This window comes from Anopheles funestus, chromosome 2RL, assembly GCF_943734845.2.
Source record: "Anopheles funestus chromosome 2RL, idAnoFuneDA-416_04, whole genome shotgun sequence".
In the NCBI taxonomy this organism is placed as follows: Eukaryota; Metazoa; Arthropoda; class Insecta; order Diptera; family Culicidae; genus Anopheles; species Anopheles funestus.
The window spans coordinates 81,463,882-81,482,636 of NC_064598.1; the positions used below are offsets into that span (position 1 = coordinate 81,463,882).

General features: G+C 38.4%; 1 protein-coding gene across 1 annotated transcript in view; it reads left to right on the top strand.

Annotated features, from left to right (window-relative positions):
* LOC125761350 (DENN domain-containing protein 1A-like) overlaps positions 1-18,755 on the top strand; it is a 102,191-nt gene that overhangs the window by 77,967 nt on the left and 5,469 nt on the right. Inside the window, exon 9 of the mRNA XM_049422395.1 lies at positions 5,298-5,347. Coding sequence (XP_049278352.1) covers positions 5,298-5,347 — 50 coding nt within the window. The remainder of the gene's footprint in view (positions 1-5,297; positions 5,348-18,755) is intronic.

An 18,755-nucleotide genomic window follows, 5' to 3' on the forward strand; every position in this document is an offset into this window, starting at 1 on the left:
GTGGTATCCCTAATTTAATGGCCATCCTCATCCATCTTTTTGGGTTGAGCCAGTTTCGCGCACCACCGTTTACATGGTGAATCATTTCTGCACTTCCTTTGCTTGCGATGCTACGAATGTACAGCAAGTGTCGCAGTGTGATGAGAAGGTCCGGCTTTTTTTTGGGTTGGTTAGGATGTTGGGAAGATAGGGGACTCGGTTCTTTCACTCCACACTGTCTTTCATCGTTTCTGCTTTTAAGTGGATTCGGTAGATGCTAACCATTCGCAAACTGAAGGTTGAGTCGGTTCTTCATTAGCAGCCGGATTAGTCCAGTTTGGTCCTGTCGACTTGATGGTGTTATGTAAAAAAAGGATAAAGATCCCTTTTTGTTCTGTGTTCGTTGTGTAACGAGTTGAGGAAATAAATTGGTAAAGGATTATGGGCAAGGGTTCGAGACCAACTTCGTGCCATCATGCCCAGGAGGATGGAAGCATTTTACAAAGCTTTCATCCTTATTAAGTGATCCCCCAATAAACTGATCTACCTTGTTTGCTGAAACTGTTCCGCAAGCTCACAATAATTTGTCCAACAGTCTTTTGAAAGCGTATTATTTAATTATTAAAACAATGTGTACTCCAAATTGGGAGAATTTCCCTGCACAATTTCCACCATCTGCTTCGGTAGCATCATGAAAATGGTTTCCTTATGCATGGATGGGATTTAATTAAAATTTATAACAGTAGCATCAAGTGGTTCGTGTTGTGCGTGCTCTTACACCGTACGGAACAATGGCAACAAGGCACATCAATCATTACTCTCGATTATACGAATTGAGCGTCTTAGTAAAATGCTTCATAACTTCGTACCTGCCGTACCAAGGATGGGTCGACAAGGCAACCACCAGCCCGCTCAAATATCAAAGGCATTAAAAGGGTACAAATTTTCCTACTCGTAACCATCCCTCTGGAAAACTGCATTTCTGGCTGCATGTCGAGTAGCTACTAGAAACTCGACGCCAAAAACATGCTGCCGAAGGTAGAACGGTCCTTCTCAGGCATAGTTAAAACTTTTCCGTTCACAGTCGCCGGCACGATCGCAACAAATTTCAAACCCATCTTCATCACCTCAGCAACACACGAGCAGTGAATGGAGTGAATGGAGCAGACTCCGTGCAAAAGGTGAGTGCTGTTTAACTGGACTGCTAACAAGTTTTCCTTCGGTGAAAACTTTCCGTTACCATTTCGCCGCTCGTAGACCGTGTACACCTGTGTTAAAGGTGCGCCAAGAAGTCCTTGGATGCATGTGGAAGAAATTTGTTGAAAGTTAAATGGTGTGTGTGTGTGTGTGCAATGCGGTACTACAACCGCAAACAATGCTTTGAATGGGTTCGAGTGTTGAAGTGTTGCTGCTAACAAGAAGTTACCTACCAAAGAACATAATGGAAACAAGGAACGGACGAAACGAGCACGAGGAGCTAATGATTGGTAGAGAAAAATGCAAGGTAGAAATCAAATGCAACTCTGGCACGGTTTCCAATGATTTGTGCGGTTGTGCTGGTTCAGCTTTTGACTTATTATTCGGGATGCATCGCAACTTTTGCAATTTGTTTTCATACCAAACAACGGTGAAAGTTTTGTATGAGTGAATGAATAAAATCCTGTTATGGTGATTTGTGAGAATTGCACCCCTATTTTTATTAATTTACTTACCTTCTTGCAACTAAAAGGTTTTTCCGGTTAATGGTATCACTTTTTTTAGAGTTACAATTCATATTTCATAATTTGAGAAAAGTATATTATCGTATAACTAAAGCTCTACTCATGATATTGGTATAAATTGTACAATTATCCTTTAGTCCTTTGTTAACAGAATTTGGGATCAAAATTATTGGATTAAAAAACAGATTCTTAGTCAAAAAGTCACGGAAATTTGCTGTTAAATGATGAGCATATGTGTAAACTTTTTAGATAAAAGCACATTTACGTAATTTACGATTATTTCAAATATTTTCTCTACTGAAGTTGCATTATGCAATTTTAACCATACCAGTTAAAAACATATTTAATTAAATTATTTTTAAGCATATGTCAAACACATTAATATCAGCTTAATATAGCGAAAATATTTGAGGAAAATAATAGAAATATAAATCATTCGTTTTTTTACTGATTTAATAATTAATTGGCATTAGATATATTTAATAAATATCTTAAGTCTGGATTGCTAACATCAGCAAAAAAAATAATTAAAAATGTTTTACTTACTCTAGCAATGGTGTTAAACAGTAAAATTGATTCGAAAGCTCGATATCATCGACAATCATGTAAAATATTCAACAACATCTCATTCTCCCCGGCAATCTTAAGCCCAAAACATGACACGATAACACTCCAAACGCTTAAATATGCAACACAAATTTAGCATCAATCTGTTCACTGTTCCATCGTTCGATCATAGTTGTTCATCGAGTTAACGCTTTCGAAACAGGGAAAAAGGGACAAAGAGCAATCAAATCCCCAAACCTTAACACCGAACTAATGGAACGAGGGATTGCCCTTTCATTCCCCAAAAATCCAATCTGAATCGATGCAAAGTTATGCGGCAAATTGTGAAAATGGACAATCTAAACAACACCGGAACATTCATGCGCTCTCTCACCCCCAATTTGTGCTTCATGGGTCCATGGGTGAAATTGGAAACTGGGGAAAAGCAACTCGGGACGCCCTTTGAAAACTCAATCAATTAGCTATGGAAAACTTTCTCAATCAACCCTTTTATAAGGGATGGTGGATGTTGTTGTCGGTTAGCCTGACTGGAACTAGAATCTGATTAATGGAAGAGATTAAAGGAAAATCTTTCGCTTTAGCCATCTTGTGATTCGATACCAATTAATCTACCGGTGTTGGAGGGTGGATCAACTGTGTATGTGTGTGTGTGTGTCTGTATGTGTATCTGTCTGTGGTTATTTGCCTTTTTGAAGGTCGCTATGAAATCGATCGTGAACAAATTAACGCCACACGTTCGATTTGAATGAAGTTGATTAAATATTTACATTCTCGACAAGTACCGTCAGCTTTGATTGGCCTTTAGTACAATGTATGAAGATAAAAAAAACAACACCATTTTGCAATTATCCCCAACGCATCAAATGTGTTTTGTAAACATGTTCATCTGTATGTTTGTTTATGTTTCGTATCTAAATAGAATTAAAGAAACACGATGCAGGCGTAACATTACTAAAACTCCTATGGATCGTTCGTATCAAGCCTCAATGAGCAGTAATTGAGCAATCCGGCACATAAACATATCACTGGAGATTTGATTATTTCCAACAAAAAAAAAAGATGCTCCAAAAAACACATTTCTGAAATTATAAATTCTTCCAATGATCTCCCGGCTTTATGCTGCGATTATTTCCGTTGCGCTACGGTCAATAAAGTTGCAAATTGATCGTCATTTCCTACCGGGGATGATTTCTTTGCACTCGTACCAGCTGACCCGTGCTGGCCATTAGTGACTCATCTGGCATTCCGGTGAAGGCCAAATTACGTTCGAATGTTTTGTACCGCTTTTTTCCGCCTCAACCAAAAAAAAAAGATGAGCAATTTTCTCGTTTATTTTCCTTCCCCTCGTACAATTTCGTTCTTCTCTTCCCACGGAAATTCCAGTTTCGGTCAAGTTGATTTAAATAATTCCTAAAATAGATGCCACTGGTCGCTTTCTTTTTTTCATATTATGATTTTTTGTTTTGTTTTATTTTAGTTACTCCTAAAGACCGATGTGGGTATATTTTTTTTTTGAGCCGACAAAATTGCAAACGCTACCGGAAAGCGGTGATTCGACAGGCGGCAAACGTGATGTCAACAGATTTATTAAGTTGCCAACTTTGCTATGGGTCGATCTTCTTCGACCGGTCGTTCACCGTCGTCTGCTTTTCGCTATGATGGATGAATTATTAATGATTTTCCGACCAGACTTTACGTTTTTTCCCTGGAACGATTGCTGCTGGAACGCAAAACAAAAGTACACGGTCGAAAAGTTTGGGCTAAAGATGGACAATCAAATGAAGGGCAAAATGTGTTAGAACACTACGGTATTGTCCGAAGCACAATTCGTGAGAAGAATTTTTGACTAACTTAAGACAGTTTGAGAAAGTTTTTCGCAAGCACTTTTCGGGTATTGGGTATCATGCAAGTCTCCTGTATGGCTCGTAGTTGATTGGCTTACTCGGAAGGAAATATAGTTTGCAAAGTTACAATCTGTCACAGGCAGTTGATTTGACTTCCCAGGAACTTGCCTAGAAAGCATTTATCTTGATTTAAAGCATGGCCATTAGGGCCCAAAAACTTTTTTAATTTAATTATTCATAACGCTATGGGCTACATGGAAAATGACCACGTCTTACGATGGCACTCTGTGCAACGATTCACACGATACAAACAGTAACCATTTCTCGAGTGAATCAACGAAAGTACAGCGGGTAAGGCCCGTTTGTATCCAATTGTTCCGCCAATTGAAACGCGTGTCTAAGCAACTCAGTTACACGCGGTGTGACTCGAGACTCGAGACTGTATTGCTCTCTCGAAAGGTTAATTTAATCGAATAATGTGATGCTCCTTCAAGCATCCTCATATACTCCACTTCTTAAGTGTGATAAAGTGAGAATGTCGTAGAAGAAGTGTTACCCAAGCGTTAGAATTGTACTAAACGAGAGTTAAACGAAGCACTGATTAATTTGATTAGTAAAGTGGTATCAAGTACGATTGTGGACTAAAACTGTTAATACTCCTAATTTATTGAATTGCTGCTAAAGAAGGTAAAACATTCCTTTCCTTTGATGCCCGTTTATTTAAATTGCAGAAAAGCATGCTTCTAGGTGAACAGTCAAATCAATGCAAATGTCAAGAAAAGAATAAAAATAAATTAGAAATTTGTTTGTTTTGATTTTTGAAATTAGCCAAAGATTTACAAAGTTCATAGCTTGCCCAAATTATTTTAACAAAATCAGACAAATATTTAGTATTGTTATAACAATTTTTTTAAACTATAAAAGTTATTCAAATGTTAAAATTATATTTTCCTGAAATTACTTAAAATTGGATTTAAAAAAGAATATATAAAATGACAAAAGGTAACTTAAATTTCAAATAAAACCCAAAACTCCATCTGGTACGTATCAATGTACAGATGAAACAATTATTGGATAGTAATTAAAATCAAATTGTATATTCTTGGAATCCATTGCAAAACTATTTGTTTCAAATGAAAACGTCAGATAGATCGATAATCAACAAATGCTCTCTGTTTCCTTTCAGAACAATCCAATTGGTCTTCCGTTGCTATCGACCAGATCGCTATCAAAATGGTATGTAATTATTCTGTTTCCTGTCCTGATCAAACCCACTCTAATTGCCAACCCAGGCACCCTATATCGGCCTTAACACGTCCATTCCAATGCACCGTCGAGTACGTCGGCACAGGTAGCCGGGAACTACTTTCCCGGTGATGACGGTACACCAACCGCAGTCCGAAGCACTGTCTTAAGATCATGCCCTTAAGCGCTGGTCTGCTTCCTTGGGCAGCACCACATATGCTCCCGTTTTACTGCAAGCTCAGCAGGTGCACTTAACAGCAAAACCTTTCCGTTACACCACGGCATAAATCAGATTATCTCCCACCGGACACGCCTGCTAAAGGAGCCAAAAGAGTGCGAAAAGGAAGGAAGGGAGGATACAAGAGCTGTGGAACTGTGAATGGATGCGAAATCCCAAACGGGCACGCTAGCGCAACGCACGCCATGCCAACAAAATGCTGCAACTGCACCGCAAAAACCGACGTGTGTGCATGATGAATGGAACCGCACACGAACACGGCGATCGTAGGACAAGTTTTAATTAACTTGTTGATGTGATCTCCGTTGGCGGTAGGGGGAGCGAGCGCATAAACGGTGCTCCACTAAACTTTGCGAAGCGTGGCTGATATTACAAATTGATCCAATCATACGTTGCTTTGCGCCAATTAATAAATTATTGGTCGATTGATAGTGCACGACTCGCACCACCACCCCAAAACAGTATGCAACACGCAAACTGTACGTACGAAACACGTGGAGTGGCTAGAAGATCCCACACATTCGGTACGGGCTAGCGGAATGCTTCCGGAATGGAAAAGCATGAACCTTCGCCCCCGACGGGGACGAAATGGTCAGAGCAACTTTGTTTAAATTGTTGTCAGATTTATGGGCTTTTCGGGGTGCTGCAAAAGTCATTCCTTTCGTAGTGCAATACGGGAAACGGATAAGAACCGCTGCAGGGTGGTAAATAGAAGGCAACCGATTTGATTGGAACGCTTTGGTACCACTTTTGGATCGTGCGAATAAAAGTGCAGCTGTGCAAATGTGTAGTAAATCAAGTGGAAGAGGAAATTGGTGTTAATGGTGTGGTCATAAAGAAGGAATAGCAACATGCATGGCTTAGTGAACAAGGCATGATTCTTGATTTGGTGCTACAATCGACACAGTTTGGAAGATTTATTGCTTTTGTGGAGTTTTTTTTTGTTGCTTTGAAAGTTTCTACTTCATTTGACTGATTAATTCTTTCCGGTGGAGCAAACAAGTATGACAAATTGGAGCGTTTCTTGAGTATAAGAAATTAGTAAAAAATATATAGACGCTCCATTTCTTAAGTATTTCAATTTAAAAGCTCTTAAAAAAGAAATGTTCTGAAATGTCACATTAACTTGAATAATTATGTTAAGAGCCTTGAACCTTGACTGCAAAGTTGGAAGCCTGAAAGTGAAAGTAAACATAAAAATATTGAATAGAAGGGTAAAACTTAAATTAAATCTTTAGAGCAGTTACTTTTATAGTTATTTATTACAGCTTTGAAAGAACTTTTTATCCCCAAGTGGTAATAAATGCTGAGCTTTAACACCATAATTATTTGTACACTGTAGAGTCCTCCAAATTAAGAATTTTAAAACAGCAAAGGGTAATAAAAAGAACTGGTCAGAAAGGAGTTAAGGTTTTTAGTGAAATATCGCTCCTCTCATAGGGATACAGTGCAGGAACTTATGATAGTTATTAAAAGTAGGAAGTAGTTATGAAAAAGTAGGAAATTCTGATAATTTATTCATCATTATTGATAAAAATATTCCCATGAATTTTAAATAAATTAATTCTACAAGCTCTTGATAAACGTAACCGCCATGTTGATACAAGATGATTTATAGAGCAAAGATTGATAACGAAATAATTGTTATTTCTTCTTTTCGTCAAACAGATTGACGAAGTTTCTCCAATATATTGTTGGAATATATGTTTTGGTCTATAAGTTCGTCTAAAGTCAAAAATTTTAAAGCAGTTGAAGAACAGGAGACTAGATACAGAAGTAAATATATCAGAAACCTGGCTCCGAACGCCTGCAGCAACAGCAGACAATACAACCAAATAATTTCAATAAGAATCATTGTTCAATTTATTAAATTTATAGCACCGAACATGTAAGCCATAATAACATTCTTTTTCATTATCTAGTTTTATATATTTAAAGTGTTAAACCATGCTCATCAAAAACTCTGGGTGAGAAAAAAAACATAAATTCAATCCGTATAAAAGCAGCAAGATAAATAGTGTTGGCGCTACAGCTTCTGCGGCGGAACCGTGCGGGAATTTTATTCCAACCATTCTCAACCTCAATGCGAATGACCTTCTGCACTTCCTAGCCTTGTCAGTGAAAGGTCCCACGGCGCAACGAGCATACATCACCCCTCGTGTAGACGGCTAAATTGAATCAAAATGATATAAACAAGCTTGTCAAGCGCGGGACATCGCGCATTATTTATAAGCGCACTTTCTTATCTGGTTTTGCGTTTTACCACTGCTGGAACTCGTGCCATGCCACGAGACGCTTTCGCGGTGGTCAGCTTCACCAAAACACAGAAGCTATAACCACGATCCATCGTTTGTGAAGATGGATTTGTTGACTGCTCGTCCGATGAGATCGGTCCCACGTTAGACCGTTATATGTCAGAGGCGTTATATCTTTTGATTCTTTGATGAAAACTATTAAGCATTTTTTAATTTATTCGTTGTTTAACACGCATGAAGAAAAAGCACCTCAAAAGACTGAGTGCTCCAGGCCATCCACCTTCAGAAAATAGTCGATTCCATTGTTCACTTTGGATATTTACTTAATAAAGAAGGACGTACGGTCGATGCTTCAGTTGCATGAGCATGAATATCAAAGTCACTTCTGCGTGTTTGCTAGAGGCGTCCTTTCTGGTTTACTTTCCTCTTTTTCCAAACCTGCACGTGTAGCTTTGAAGTGGGATTTGGAGTGATACCAAGATAAACAAGCATCAAACAAGCAGCACTCTCGGGCAAAAGAGATCACACGGTGTCTTCAAACACTCTCACAAACAGCAGAAAGGATTACTCAAATTCGCCGGAAACTATTACAGTGGGTGCTGTTTTGGGATTGCTTCGACTTCCGACCTGTTCAGATCAGTTTATTCCCGGAAAACCCATAAACCCACACCTGTGTGAATCTTTGCCTGGTAGGGGAAATAAAGTCAAACTGACCTAAAGAATACGTAAAAAAAAGCCAACCAACAATTGCCACTCCTCGAGTTGTTCGTTTGCACAAGGTAGCTTAAAGGCTATATACGTTATAGGACACCCCCATAGCATTAGATTGACCGTTTGAAAGACGTTGGAACTCTTGGCTAAATGCAGCTCCACAAGTGCAAACCGCACCGAATCGTCGGCTTTATCGGATAAAGCCACGAGTGCCACTATTATTTGCAAGTTGTTTCCCCCAAGGAATTTGTCTTTCGTCCCCGACCAGCACATTGGCATGGCATACATTGGTTGGCATGGCATACAGGGCTAACAAATACCCGCAAACCATAAACAACTTGGAAGCTCCAGAAGGCAAGGACTGTTGTGTGTGTGTGTCAGTAGGAATTCTACGTCTACGCCCAGGTAGTTGCAAGAAGGTTTAGTCGACGTAGTCACCATTCCCTTTGTGTGAAGAAGAATTCAAGCTGAATGTGGATATGAAGACGACGAAACCGTTAAACGTTGTCGTTTACTTTGTGACCGGTGGGAGTCACCACATAAACACAAAGAGCCCAGGGTAGGAATGCACTTTTATGTTCGCACATCTTGAATGAAATGCTCTTTCATCAAATGTGGTTGCGGGGGCTCTGATTCTGGTCGTTCCCGTCGACGGAAGGATACGGGCGAGCTCAGTGAGAGAGTTCAGCAAATTATTGTTTGTCCTCCACTTACCGACCTGGGTTTTTACTTTAGCCATTGTACGTATCTTTGGTAACGCTTCATTGGCTAGTCCTTGATTTTGAGAAGTGTAACGAACGGGACACGATAAGGGTTTATTTTTAATTAAACCCATACCATTCGGTGAAGCTTTTTAACTGAAACTAGCACTCAGTAGGAGTATCCTTGAAGCAATGTTCTAATTTGCAGACATGCCTTACGCGTATCATGTGTTAAAATCTTATCCTCAATTAAAGCTTCAATGATACGTACTGCTAGCTCGGTTTTTGTACTGTAGCGTTTTCGCTGTATTATGCACTACAATGACCTTAGTTAGAAGTTAGTACCAAAGTGATCTTTAATTTAGAACTTACTTTAAAAGCACTCCGGAGATCAAAGTATCTCCAAAAGGGGAAAAGATCCGGATGCCTAGATGCAACAAACGAGGCCGCTGTTCCGGAACATTTTTCTTCATTTCGTTTCATTAACATCACTTACCTGCCCGCTCATCAGTTTCCATTTCAGTTCGAAAGGAAAATTGAAAATCCTTCACCTTTTTTGCACATAAACCCAACGCGATGTGAATATTCCGACCAGCAAAGCAACACGTCGTGAGTGTGGGGCGTGTTACTTGTCACGCGGTTTGACACACGCCACGTCTTCCTTGTGCTGTTTGTCTGTTCGCGCTTGGAACGGAGCCACCCCGGGTATATTTGTAAGTCGTTAGTAGCTCCCTGACGTTGGCTTACATTGACAAACGAACCACTTTGCATGCCGCGACAGGTACTGTCACGCGGGGATACCGTGGCACATCAGACGCGCGCATCACTGTGACCGTGTGCGACACATGTTTGGTTTTCTTCATCTTTGTAACCGTTCCAGTGCCGTTCGCACAAGAACTCCCGTCCCGGTTTGACGGTTTGAGACTTCCGACAGCGATGGTATTGCATAAAAAGGGAAGAATTAGTTTCGGTGAATGGGGAAACAAGAACGAGAACTAGGTGAGTTGGCGTTGCATATGGTGGGTTTTGCTGCGAAAATGAGACACACAAAGTAGTGTGTGGAAGACGATCGATTTTCTTTGCAGTGCAGTAGTAAAGTTCACTTGCAAAACATAAAAGACCCGGGACAGTGTGTGTCAAGTTGCCGGGATGGATTCTCATAGGTAAGGAAGATGTTTGTCGTTGCCGTTTGATTCTGACTTGGATTAGAATGGAACAGGTACGGATCGAATCAGCTACTCAGCATTCCAACATCTGACACATTTGTGTGTGTATGGATGGAAATGGAATATTTTGCAATGGTAATCAGAACCGTGTGCTGGTTACAGGCAACTGCAAACATTGAATTGATCGATAGAGTGTTTTCAGTTTTTTGTTTTAATTTGCAGCTTTGAGTAGAAATAAGCAAAAGTGGATGTTTTTCTTAAAAAGATGTGATTTGAAGTCTAAATTAAAAAAAACTTGAGAATAGTTTCAAATATTTGAAGTATTTCAATTACGGTGTATATCCTTCACATACACCCGGTGCTATACCAAACATGTTGTTTTTCATTTTGTGGAAAATTTTTAATGAAAATTCTTGGTCAAAATAGTCGGTCAAAAGCAAGTACAGAAAATACCAATCAAGTTTCGGTTGACCTGGATATGCTTTTCTCGAATTTTTGTTGTTGTTATGCTTTAGTGCAATTTAAGTGAAAAGATTTAATATTTAATTGAATAATTTAATATTTCGATGGATATAAACGAAATTGATAAAAACCCAGTAAAAACTCAGAAAATAAATTCCAGAAAAATTGGGATTTTCCTAAAGGTACATCATTGCAAACACCACAAAAATCCTGAAATCCAGAATTGATATATGTAAAAGGTGATTCTAACGTAATAACTTCAAACGAATAACATTTTGTAATGTCCACAAAACCCAAACTAATACGTTACACAATTTGCACGTTTTCTTGATTAGAAAATTATGCTATAAACATACTGATATATAGTTTTCCAGGTCAAGGAAAAAGCACTGCTTTCCATTATTTCACATTACAGAATCATCGTTAAGTTCTCCTGCAAGCGTTGCAACGCATCCTAACCCACTAATGTTCATGTGCTAAAACCAAAATGCAAACCGAAGCAAACCGTGCCAGGATGCAATTAAAACGCCGTTGCATACACAAAAGTGGGTGCCAACCTTTAATCCGTATCGCTCTAATCGACCTCGAGCGCAAGTGCTTGTTGCGCACACTGTAACGTAACATGAACACCTGCAATGGTCAGCCCCGCAAAGGTAAATGCATTTGCTCGGGATGTCCCCTCGAGATGGTTTTGTAAATAATTTAATTATTTCATTCTGCAAACAATGCCATGGGAGGTTTCTATTACATTTGCACAAGGGGAGAAAAAGGGAAAAGTGAGCTGCGCGGATAAAGTTTAGCCACGGGGGAAAAGGTTCATTGGTGAATAAATAGCATTATTGCTAAATATCCCTGCATAATGGGTGAATATTGGTTGAGTGTTTGCTACCCGACGGTTTACCACTTTGGTTTGGTTTTGTTCGAACAAACATTTTGCCATTTTTCCACTGAAATAATTTCTAAATTTCTGCAACTAACTGACATGTTTCGGACGAAGGTTTTATGCTAGATTTGGAATCCAACCCAGCTTCGCACCGAAATGATTAACAAGCTCAGTTAGAGCGGGAACATTCGGAATTATGTGCTTGTGCTCCCCCTCCTGTTGTGTACAATGCCTCATATTAGTCGGTTTTGCTAGTCGTACCCTTCTCAATTGTGCTAAATGAATTAAGCCACAATAAATCTATGACACAAACTGACACACTTTCGCAGTACAATGTCACAATAAGCAGTTCATAGCGAATTAAATGGGACAGTGCTGTTCTTCCAATGTACGCTTTCGAGATGATTTCTATTTAAAGGAATAGGGAAAAAATGTCCTAAAGAGAACACATTATTCCACTACTGTTCTAACGCTTCGCAGCAGTAACAATTGCAATCCAATTTGCAGATGCAATCATTGTGCTCGCTGCCGCATTTCGCATTTTACACGACAACAATTAAGAATTCATCACCACACAAATTATGCTGTTTCGGCTGGTTGAAGCATGAAGTCACACAAATGCTACAATTTAGCACCGTCTCGTTAGTGTGACGCATTTATGTCAAGCAAGAATCGTACCGATCGGGCGGAAGTGCGTGCAGTGAGGACGTTAAATTGAAACCACGCTTTTTGCAAAGCTGTGTTTCCAGGAAGAGCATGAACTGCTTACACAATATGTCTATTTTTGTTGTCCTACATTTTTACCAACCGGTACACAATGTCACACGCGGTACGGAACACATTGTTGAGTTATTTTACTTGTTGCAGGGAAATGCAGATTAGACTCATTACAATTAATGGTGGTTTATCGGGAAGGATAAAAATAAATAGTCAATAAACTGAATATATGACGTATTAAGCATTTAAATACATTGTATTTTTTTTCTCAAAATTTCATTTGCGCTAAAATTACCACAAGGCATTCAAGATAAATGTTAATAATAACTACAAAAAGAATTTTAAAAAAGTATCAAACCATCAAACCATAAATTGCAGAAAAATGAGAAAAATTTTACATTTTCTCAAACAGGGTAAGGAACTTGGTTCCTCGCATAACTTCTGGCACAGACATCTGAAGGCATGGCCGTCCAGGAAGAAAATGTAGCCATTGGTGCCATCTATCGACCACAGGTTAAAGATTGGCGATCCGTTGGATACCGACCGAGTTATAGGCAAAATTTGGCGCAAAAATGAGGAAAATTTTACATTTTCTCAAACAGGGTAAGGAACTTGGTTCCTCGCATAACTTCTGGCACAGACATCTGAGGGCATGGCCGTCCAGGAAGAAAATGTAGCCATTGGTGCCATCTATCGACCACGGCTTAAAGATTGGCGATCTGTTTGATACCGAGCGAGTTATAGGCAAAATTTGGTGCAAAAATGAGGAAAATTTAACATTTTCTCAAACAGGGTAAGGAACTTGGTTCCTCGCATAACTTCTGGCGCAGACATCTGAGGACATGGCCGTCCAGGAAGAAAATGTAGCCATAGGTGCCATCTATCGACCACAGGTTAAAGATTGGCGATCCGTTGGATACTGACCGAGTTATAGGCAAAACATTGTGCAAAAATGAGCCTTAGTAAATTTTCATTTTTTTGAATTTTTTGAATATTTTTTATTATTTTTTACTCTTTTTTTTATTTAAAGCATTACTTGAGTGAAAAGAAACACATTGCAACCAATTGGCATTAAAATAAATCAATTTTAGTTTTTTTGCAAAATTTCTCAAAAAAAAACGTAAGGGGTACCCCTTATGAAATTTTTGAGTGAAAATTTTTTTTGAAATTTTTTTCTGATTTTTTATTCTTTTTTTAATTTAAAGCATTATTTGAGTGAAAAGAAACTTATTGCAACAAATTCGCAATAAAATATATCACATTTAAAATTTTGCTGAACTGCAGAAAAATGAGGAAAATTTTACATTTTCTCAAACAGGGTAAGGAACTTGGTTCCTCGCATAACTTCTGGCACAGACATCTGAGGGCATGGCCGTCCAAGAAGAAAATGTAGCTTTTGGTGCCATCTATCGACCACAGGTTAAAGATTGGCGATCCGTTGGATACTGACCGATTTATAGGCACAATTTGGTGCAAAAATGAGGAAAATTTTACATTTTCTCAAACAGGGTAAGGAACTTGGTTCCTCGCATAACTTCTGGCACAGACATCTGAGGGCATGGCTGTCCAGGAAGAAAATGTAGCCATTGGTGCCATCTATCGACCACAGGTTAAAGATTGGCGATCCGTTGGATACCGACCGAGTTATAGGCAAAATTTGGTGCAAAAATGAGGAAAATTTTACATTTTCTCAAACAGGGTAAGGAACTTTTTTCCTCGCATAACTTCTGGCGCAGACATCTGAGGGCATGGCCGTCCAGAAAGAAATTGTAGCCATAGGTGCCATCTATCGACCACAGGTTAAAGATTGGCGATCCGTTGGATACTGACCGAGTTATAGGAACAACATGGTGCAAAAATGAGCCTTAGTAAATTTTCATTTTTTTGAATTTTTTGAATTTTTTTATTATTTTTAACTCTTTTTTTTATTTAAAGCATTACTTGAGTGAAAAGAAACACATTGCAACCAATTGGCATTAAAATAAATCAATTTTAGTTTTTTTTGCAAAATTTCTCAAAAAAAACGTAAGGGGTACCCCTTATGAAATTTTCGAGTGGAAAATTTTTGTTGAAATTTTTTTCTGATTTTTTATTCTTTTTTTAATTTAAAGCATTATTTGAGTGAAAAGAAACTTATTGCAACAAATTCGCAATAAAATATATCACATTTAAAAATTTTGCTGAATTGCAGAAAAATGAGGAAAATTTTACATTTTCTCAAACAGGGTAAGGAACTTGGTTCCTCGCATAACTTCTGGCACAAACATCTGAAGGCATGGCCGTCCAAGAAGAAAATGTAGCCATTGGTGCCATCTATCGACCACAGGTTAAAGATTGGCGATCCGTTGGATACCGACCGAGTTATAGGCAAAATTTGGTGCAAAAATGAGGAAAATTTTACATTTTCTCAAACAGGGTAAGGAACTTGGTTCCTCGCATAACTTCTGGCGCAGACATCTGAGGACATGGCCGTCCAGGAAGAAAATGTAGCCATAGGTGCCATCTATCGACCACAGGTTAAAGATTGGCGATCCGTTGGATACCGACCGAGTTATAGGCAAAACATTGTGCAAAAATGAGCCTTAGTAAATTTTCATTTTTTTGAATTTTTTGAATTTTTTTTATTATTTTTTACTCTTTTTTTTATTTAAAGCATTACTTGAGTGAAAAGAAACACATTGCAACCAATTGGCATTAAAATAAATCAATTTTAGTTTTTTTGCAAAATTTCTCAAAAAAACGTAAGGGGTACCCCTTATGAAATTTTCGAGTGAAAAATTTTTTTGAAATTTTTTTCTGATTTTTTATTCTTTTTTTAATTTAAAGCATTATTTGAGTGAAAAGAAACTTATTGCAACAAATTCGCAATAAAATATATCACATTTAAAATTTTGCTGAACTGCAGAAAAATGAGGAAAATTTTACATTTTCTCAAACAGGGTAAGGAACTTGGTTCCTCGCATAACTTCTGGCACAAACATCTGAGGGCATGGCCGTCCAAGAAGAAAATGTAGCCATTGGTGCCATCTATCGACCACAGGTTAAAGATTGGCGATCCGTTGGATACCGACCGAGTTATAGGCAAATCATTGTGCAAAAATGAGCCTTGGTAAATATTCATTTTTTTGAATTTTTTGAATTTTTTTTATTATTTTTTACTTTTTTTTTATTTAAAGCATTACTTGAGTGAAAAGAAACACATTGCAACCAATTGGCATTAAAATAAATCAATTTTAGTTTTTTTGCAAAATTTCTCAAAAAAAACGTAAGGGGTACCCCTTATGAAATTTTCGAGTGAAAAATTTTTTTGAAATTTTTTTCTAATTTTTTATTCTTTTTTTAATTTAAAACATTATTTAAGTGAAAAGAAACTTATTGCAACAAATTCGCAATAAAATATATCACATTTAAAAATTTTGCTGAATTGCAGAAAAATGAGGAAAATTTTACATTTTCTCAAACAGGGTAAGGAACTTGGTTCCTCGCATAACTTCTGGCACAGACATCTGAGGGCATGGCCGTCCAAGAAGAAAATGTAGCCATTGGTGCCATCTATCGACCACAGGTTAAAGATTGGCGATCCGTTGGATACTGACCGATTTATAGGCAAAATTTGGTGCAAAAATGAGGAAAATTTTACATTTTCTCAAACAGGGTAAGGAACTTGGTTCCTCGCATAACTTCTGGCACAGACATCTGAGGGCATGGCCGTCCAGGAAGAAAATGTAGCCATAGGTGCCATCTATCGACCACAGGTTAAAGATTGGCGATCCGTTGGATACCGACCGAGTTATAGGCAAATCATTGTGCAAAAATGAGCCTTAGTAAATATTCATTTTTTTGAATTTTTTGAATTTTTTTTATTATTTTTTACTCTTTTTTTTATTTAAAGCATTACTTGAGTGAAAAGAAACACATTGCAACCAATTGGCATTAAAATAAATCAATTTTAGTTTTTTTGCAAAATTTCTCAAAAAAACGTAAGGGGTACCCCTTATAAAATTTTCGAGTGAGAAATTTTTTTGAAATTTTTTTCTGATTTTTTATTCTTTTTTTAATTTAAAGCATTATTTGAGTGAAAAGAAACTTATTGCAACAAATTCGCAATAAAATATATCACATTTAAAAATTTTGCTGAACTGCAGAAAAATGAGGAAAATTTTACATTTTCTCAAACAGGGTAAGGAACTTGGTTCCTCGCATAACTTCTGGCACAGACATCTGAGGGCATGGCCGTCCAAGAAGAAAATGTAGCTTTTGGTGCCATCTATCGACCACAGGTTAAAGATTGGCGATCCGTTGGATACTGACCGATTTATAGGCAAAATTTGGTGCAAAAATGAGGAAAATTTTACATTTTCTCAAACAGGGTAAGGAACATGGTTCCTCGCATAACTTCTGGCACAGACATCTGAGGGCATGGCCGTCCAAGAAGAAAATGTAGCTTTTGGTGCCATCTATCGACCACAGGTTAAAGATTGGCGATCCGTTGGATACCGACCGAGTTATAGGCAAATCATTGTGCAAAAATGAGCCTTAGGAAACTTTAACTAATTCGCATTAAAGTAAATCAATTTAAAATTTTTTGTTAAATTTCCCAAAAAAAAGTTAAGGCCTTAGGAGATTTATGCCGAGGTTTTTTTATGTCTCGGAAATGAGTCGTTAAGCGAGCTGACTCGTAATATGGACTCATTTACTCTGAGTTGATTCACTAAAAAGAGTTGTTATTCTCATCTCTAGTGTGTGCGATCAGGGCTTGTATTGAAGGAGAATGAGCCAGGAGCTAGTTGAGCTGTTTGGCGGTGCAGATATTCTGACGGTTGTCAAAGCCGGAAGGATAAGATGGCTGGTCCTCGTGATGAGGATGCCGGACTCATGCCCCACCAGGAAGGTGCTCGTCAGCGACCCTTCTGCCTCGAGACGTAGAGGAGCACAGCTAGCTCGTTCGCTGGATCAGGTGGTGTCGAACCTGTCGTAGATCGAAAACAGCCCTGGACCGAATTTCTTTTAAACGGATTGGCGACGTGCTCGACCGTGAGCAGGCCTGGAAAGAAGAAGAATTCTAAACTAAAAGCTCCAAGCTTTGATGAAAAATATCATAAACTTGTTTTATTTAAGCTAGTATGTAATTATTAAAAAAAAACTGTTCCATCAGACATTTTTATAACTATTCGATCAGCTCGAATAAAACGTTGTCAAACATTCATCGACAGTCATGATATATTCATTACACACATTTCGTGTAACATTCCCATCGTCCATTGCAGGACATAAATTATCCCAACAGTCGATCACACCCCGGTCCGGCATCATCAATCGTCATCGATCGGCAATTAATCCCCTTTGTGCGTATCATCACGATGCCCAACGAAACCAACCACAGAAAAACACACACGGCACGAAGTGGCTATAAAAATCTCATACACTCAAACGCGACACTTATAATTCACTGGCCGTGCATTAAATTATTTATTTGCATTCACTGCCATCGATGCGCACAATGTGCACATTCGGTTAAATGCGACATGTGCCAACAGACGTACCATCGAGGGGTTGGATTTGCGATCGATCTATCGGGGCGTGATTTATGGTGGGCTGGTTCTTTGATGCGGGAGGACTTTACTCACAAAAACGGTTCAAATATTGGCGCCACGCGTTTGCGACCAATTATTGACGCACTGATGGTTCGACTTAATTCGCGTAATGTCGCCTCATCTATCCCGGCCCGGCGGGTGGATCATTTGGGATTGACTTTAATGGAGTTAAATGGTGAATGGAATGTTTGCACAAAAATGGTACCGCTAGGAAGGCAAGTAAAGCAGGCACAATGAAACAGGCAGGGAATGTTAATGTAGCACTAATTGAAATTGAATTTTTAGCGGGAGTATTTTTTGTCTCTCTCTGCGTTACTTATCGTGCACTTTATTACTGTGCTGAAATGGTACGAAATTAGTGCCTGAATGGATGACGGAAGAAGTGGCGCAAACGAATGGTGAAATAAAATAAAATGGATTGCCGATAATTGATGAGCGGAAGGAAAAGAAAATTTTCGGCTCGAAAACAGACTCCATTTGTGAGTACCTTTTCGCAGAAATCCATCAGCAACGTGTTCCTGCAGGAAATAGGCCTTCCGGTAATGCTTCTAATCAATTACAATCTCCGGAATTGGGAAAAGGTAGGCCGGATATCTGCAAATGTGAAATGATTCTTTTGCTTATATATTTTTTCTTTTGCAAATAAAAAGCAAATAAAAACTAGAAAAAAAT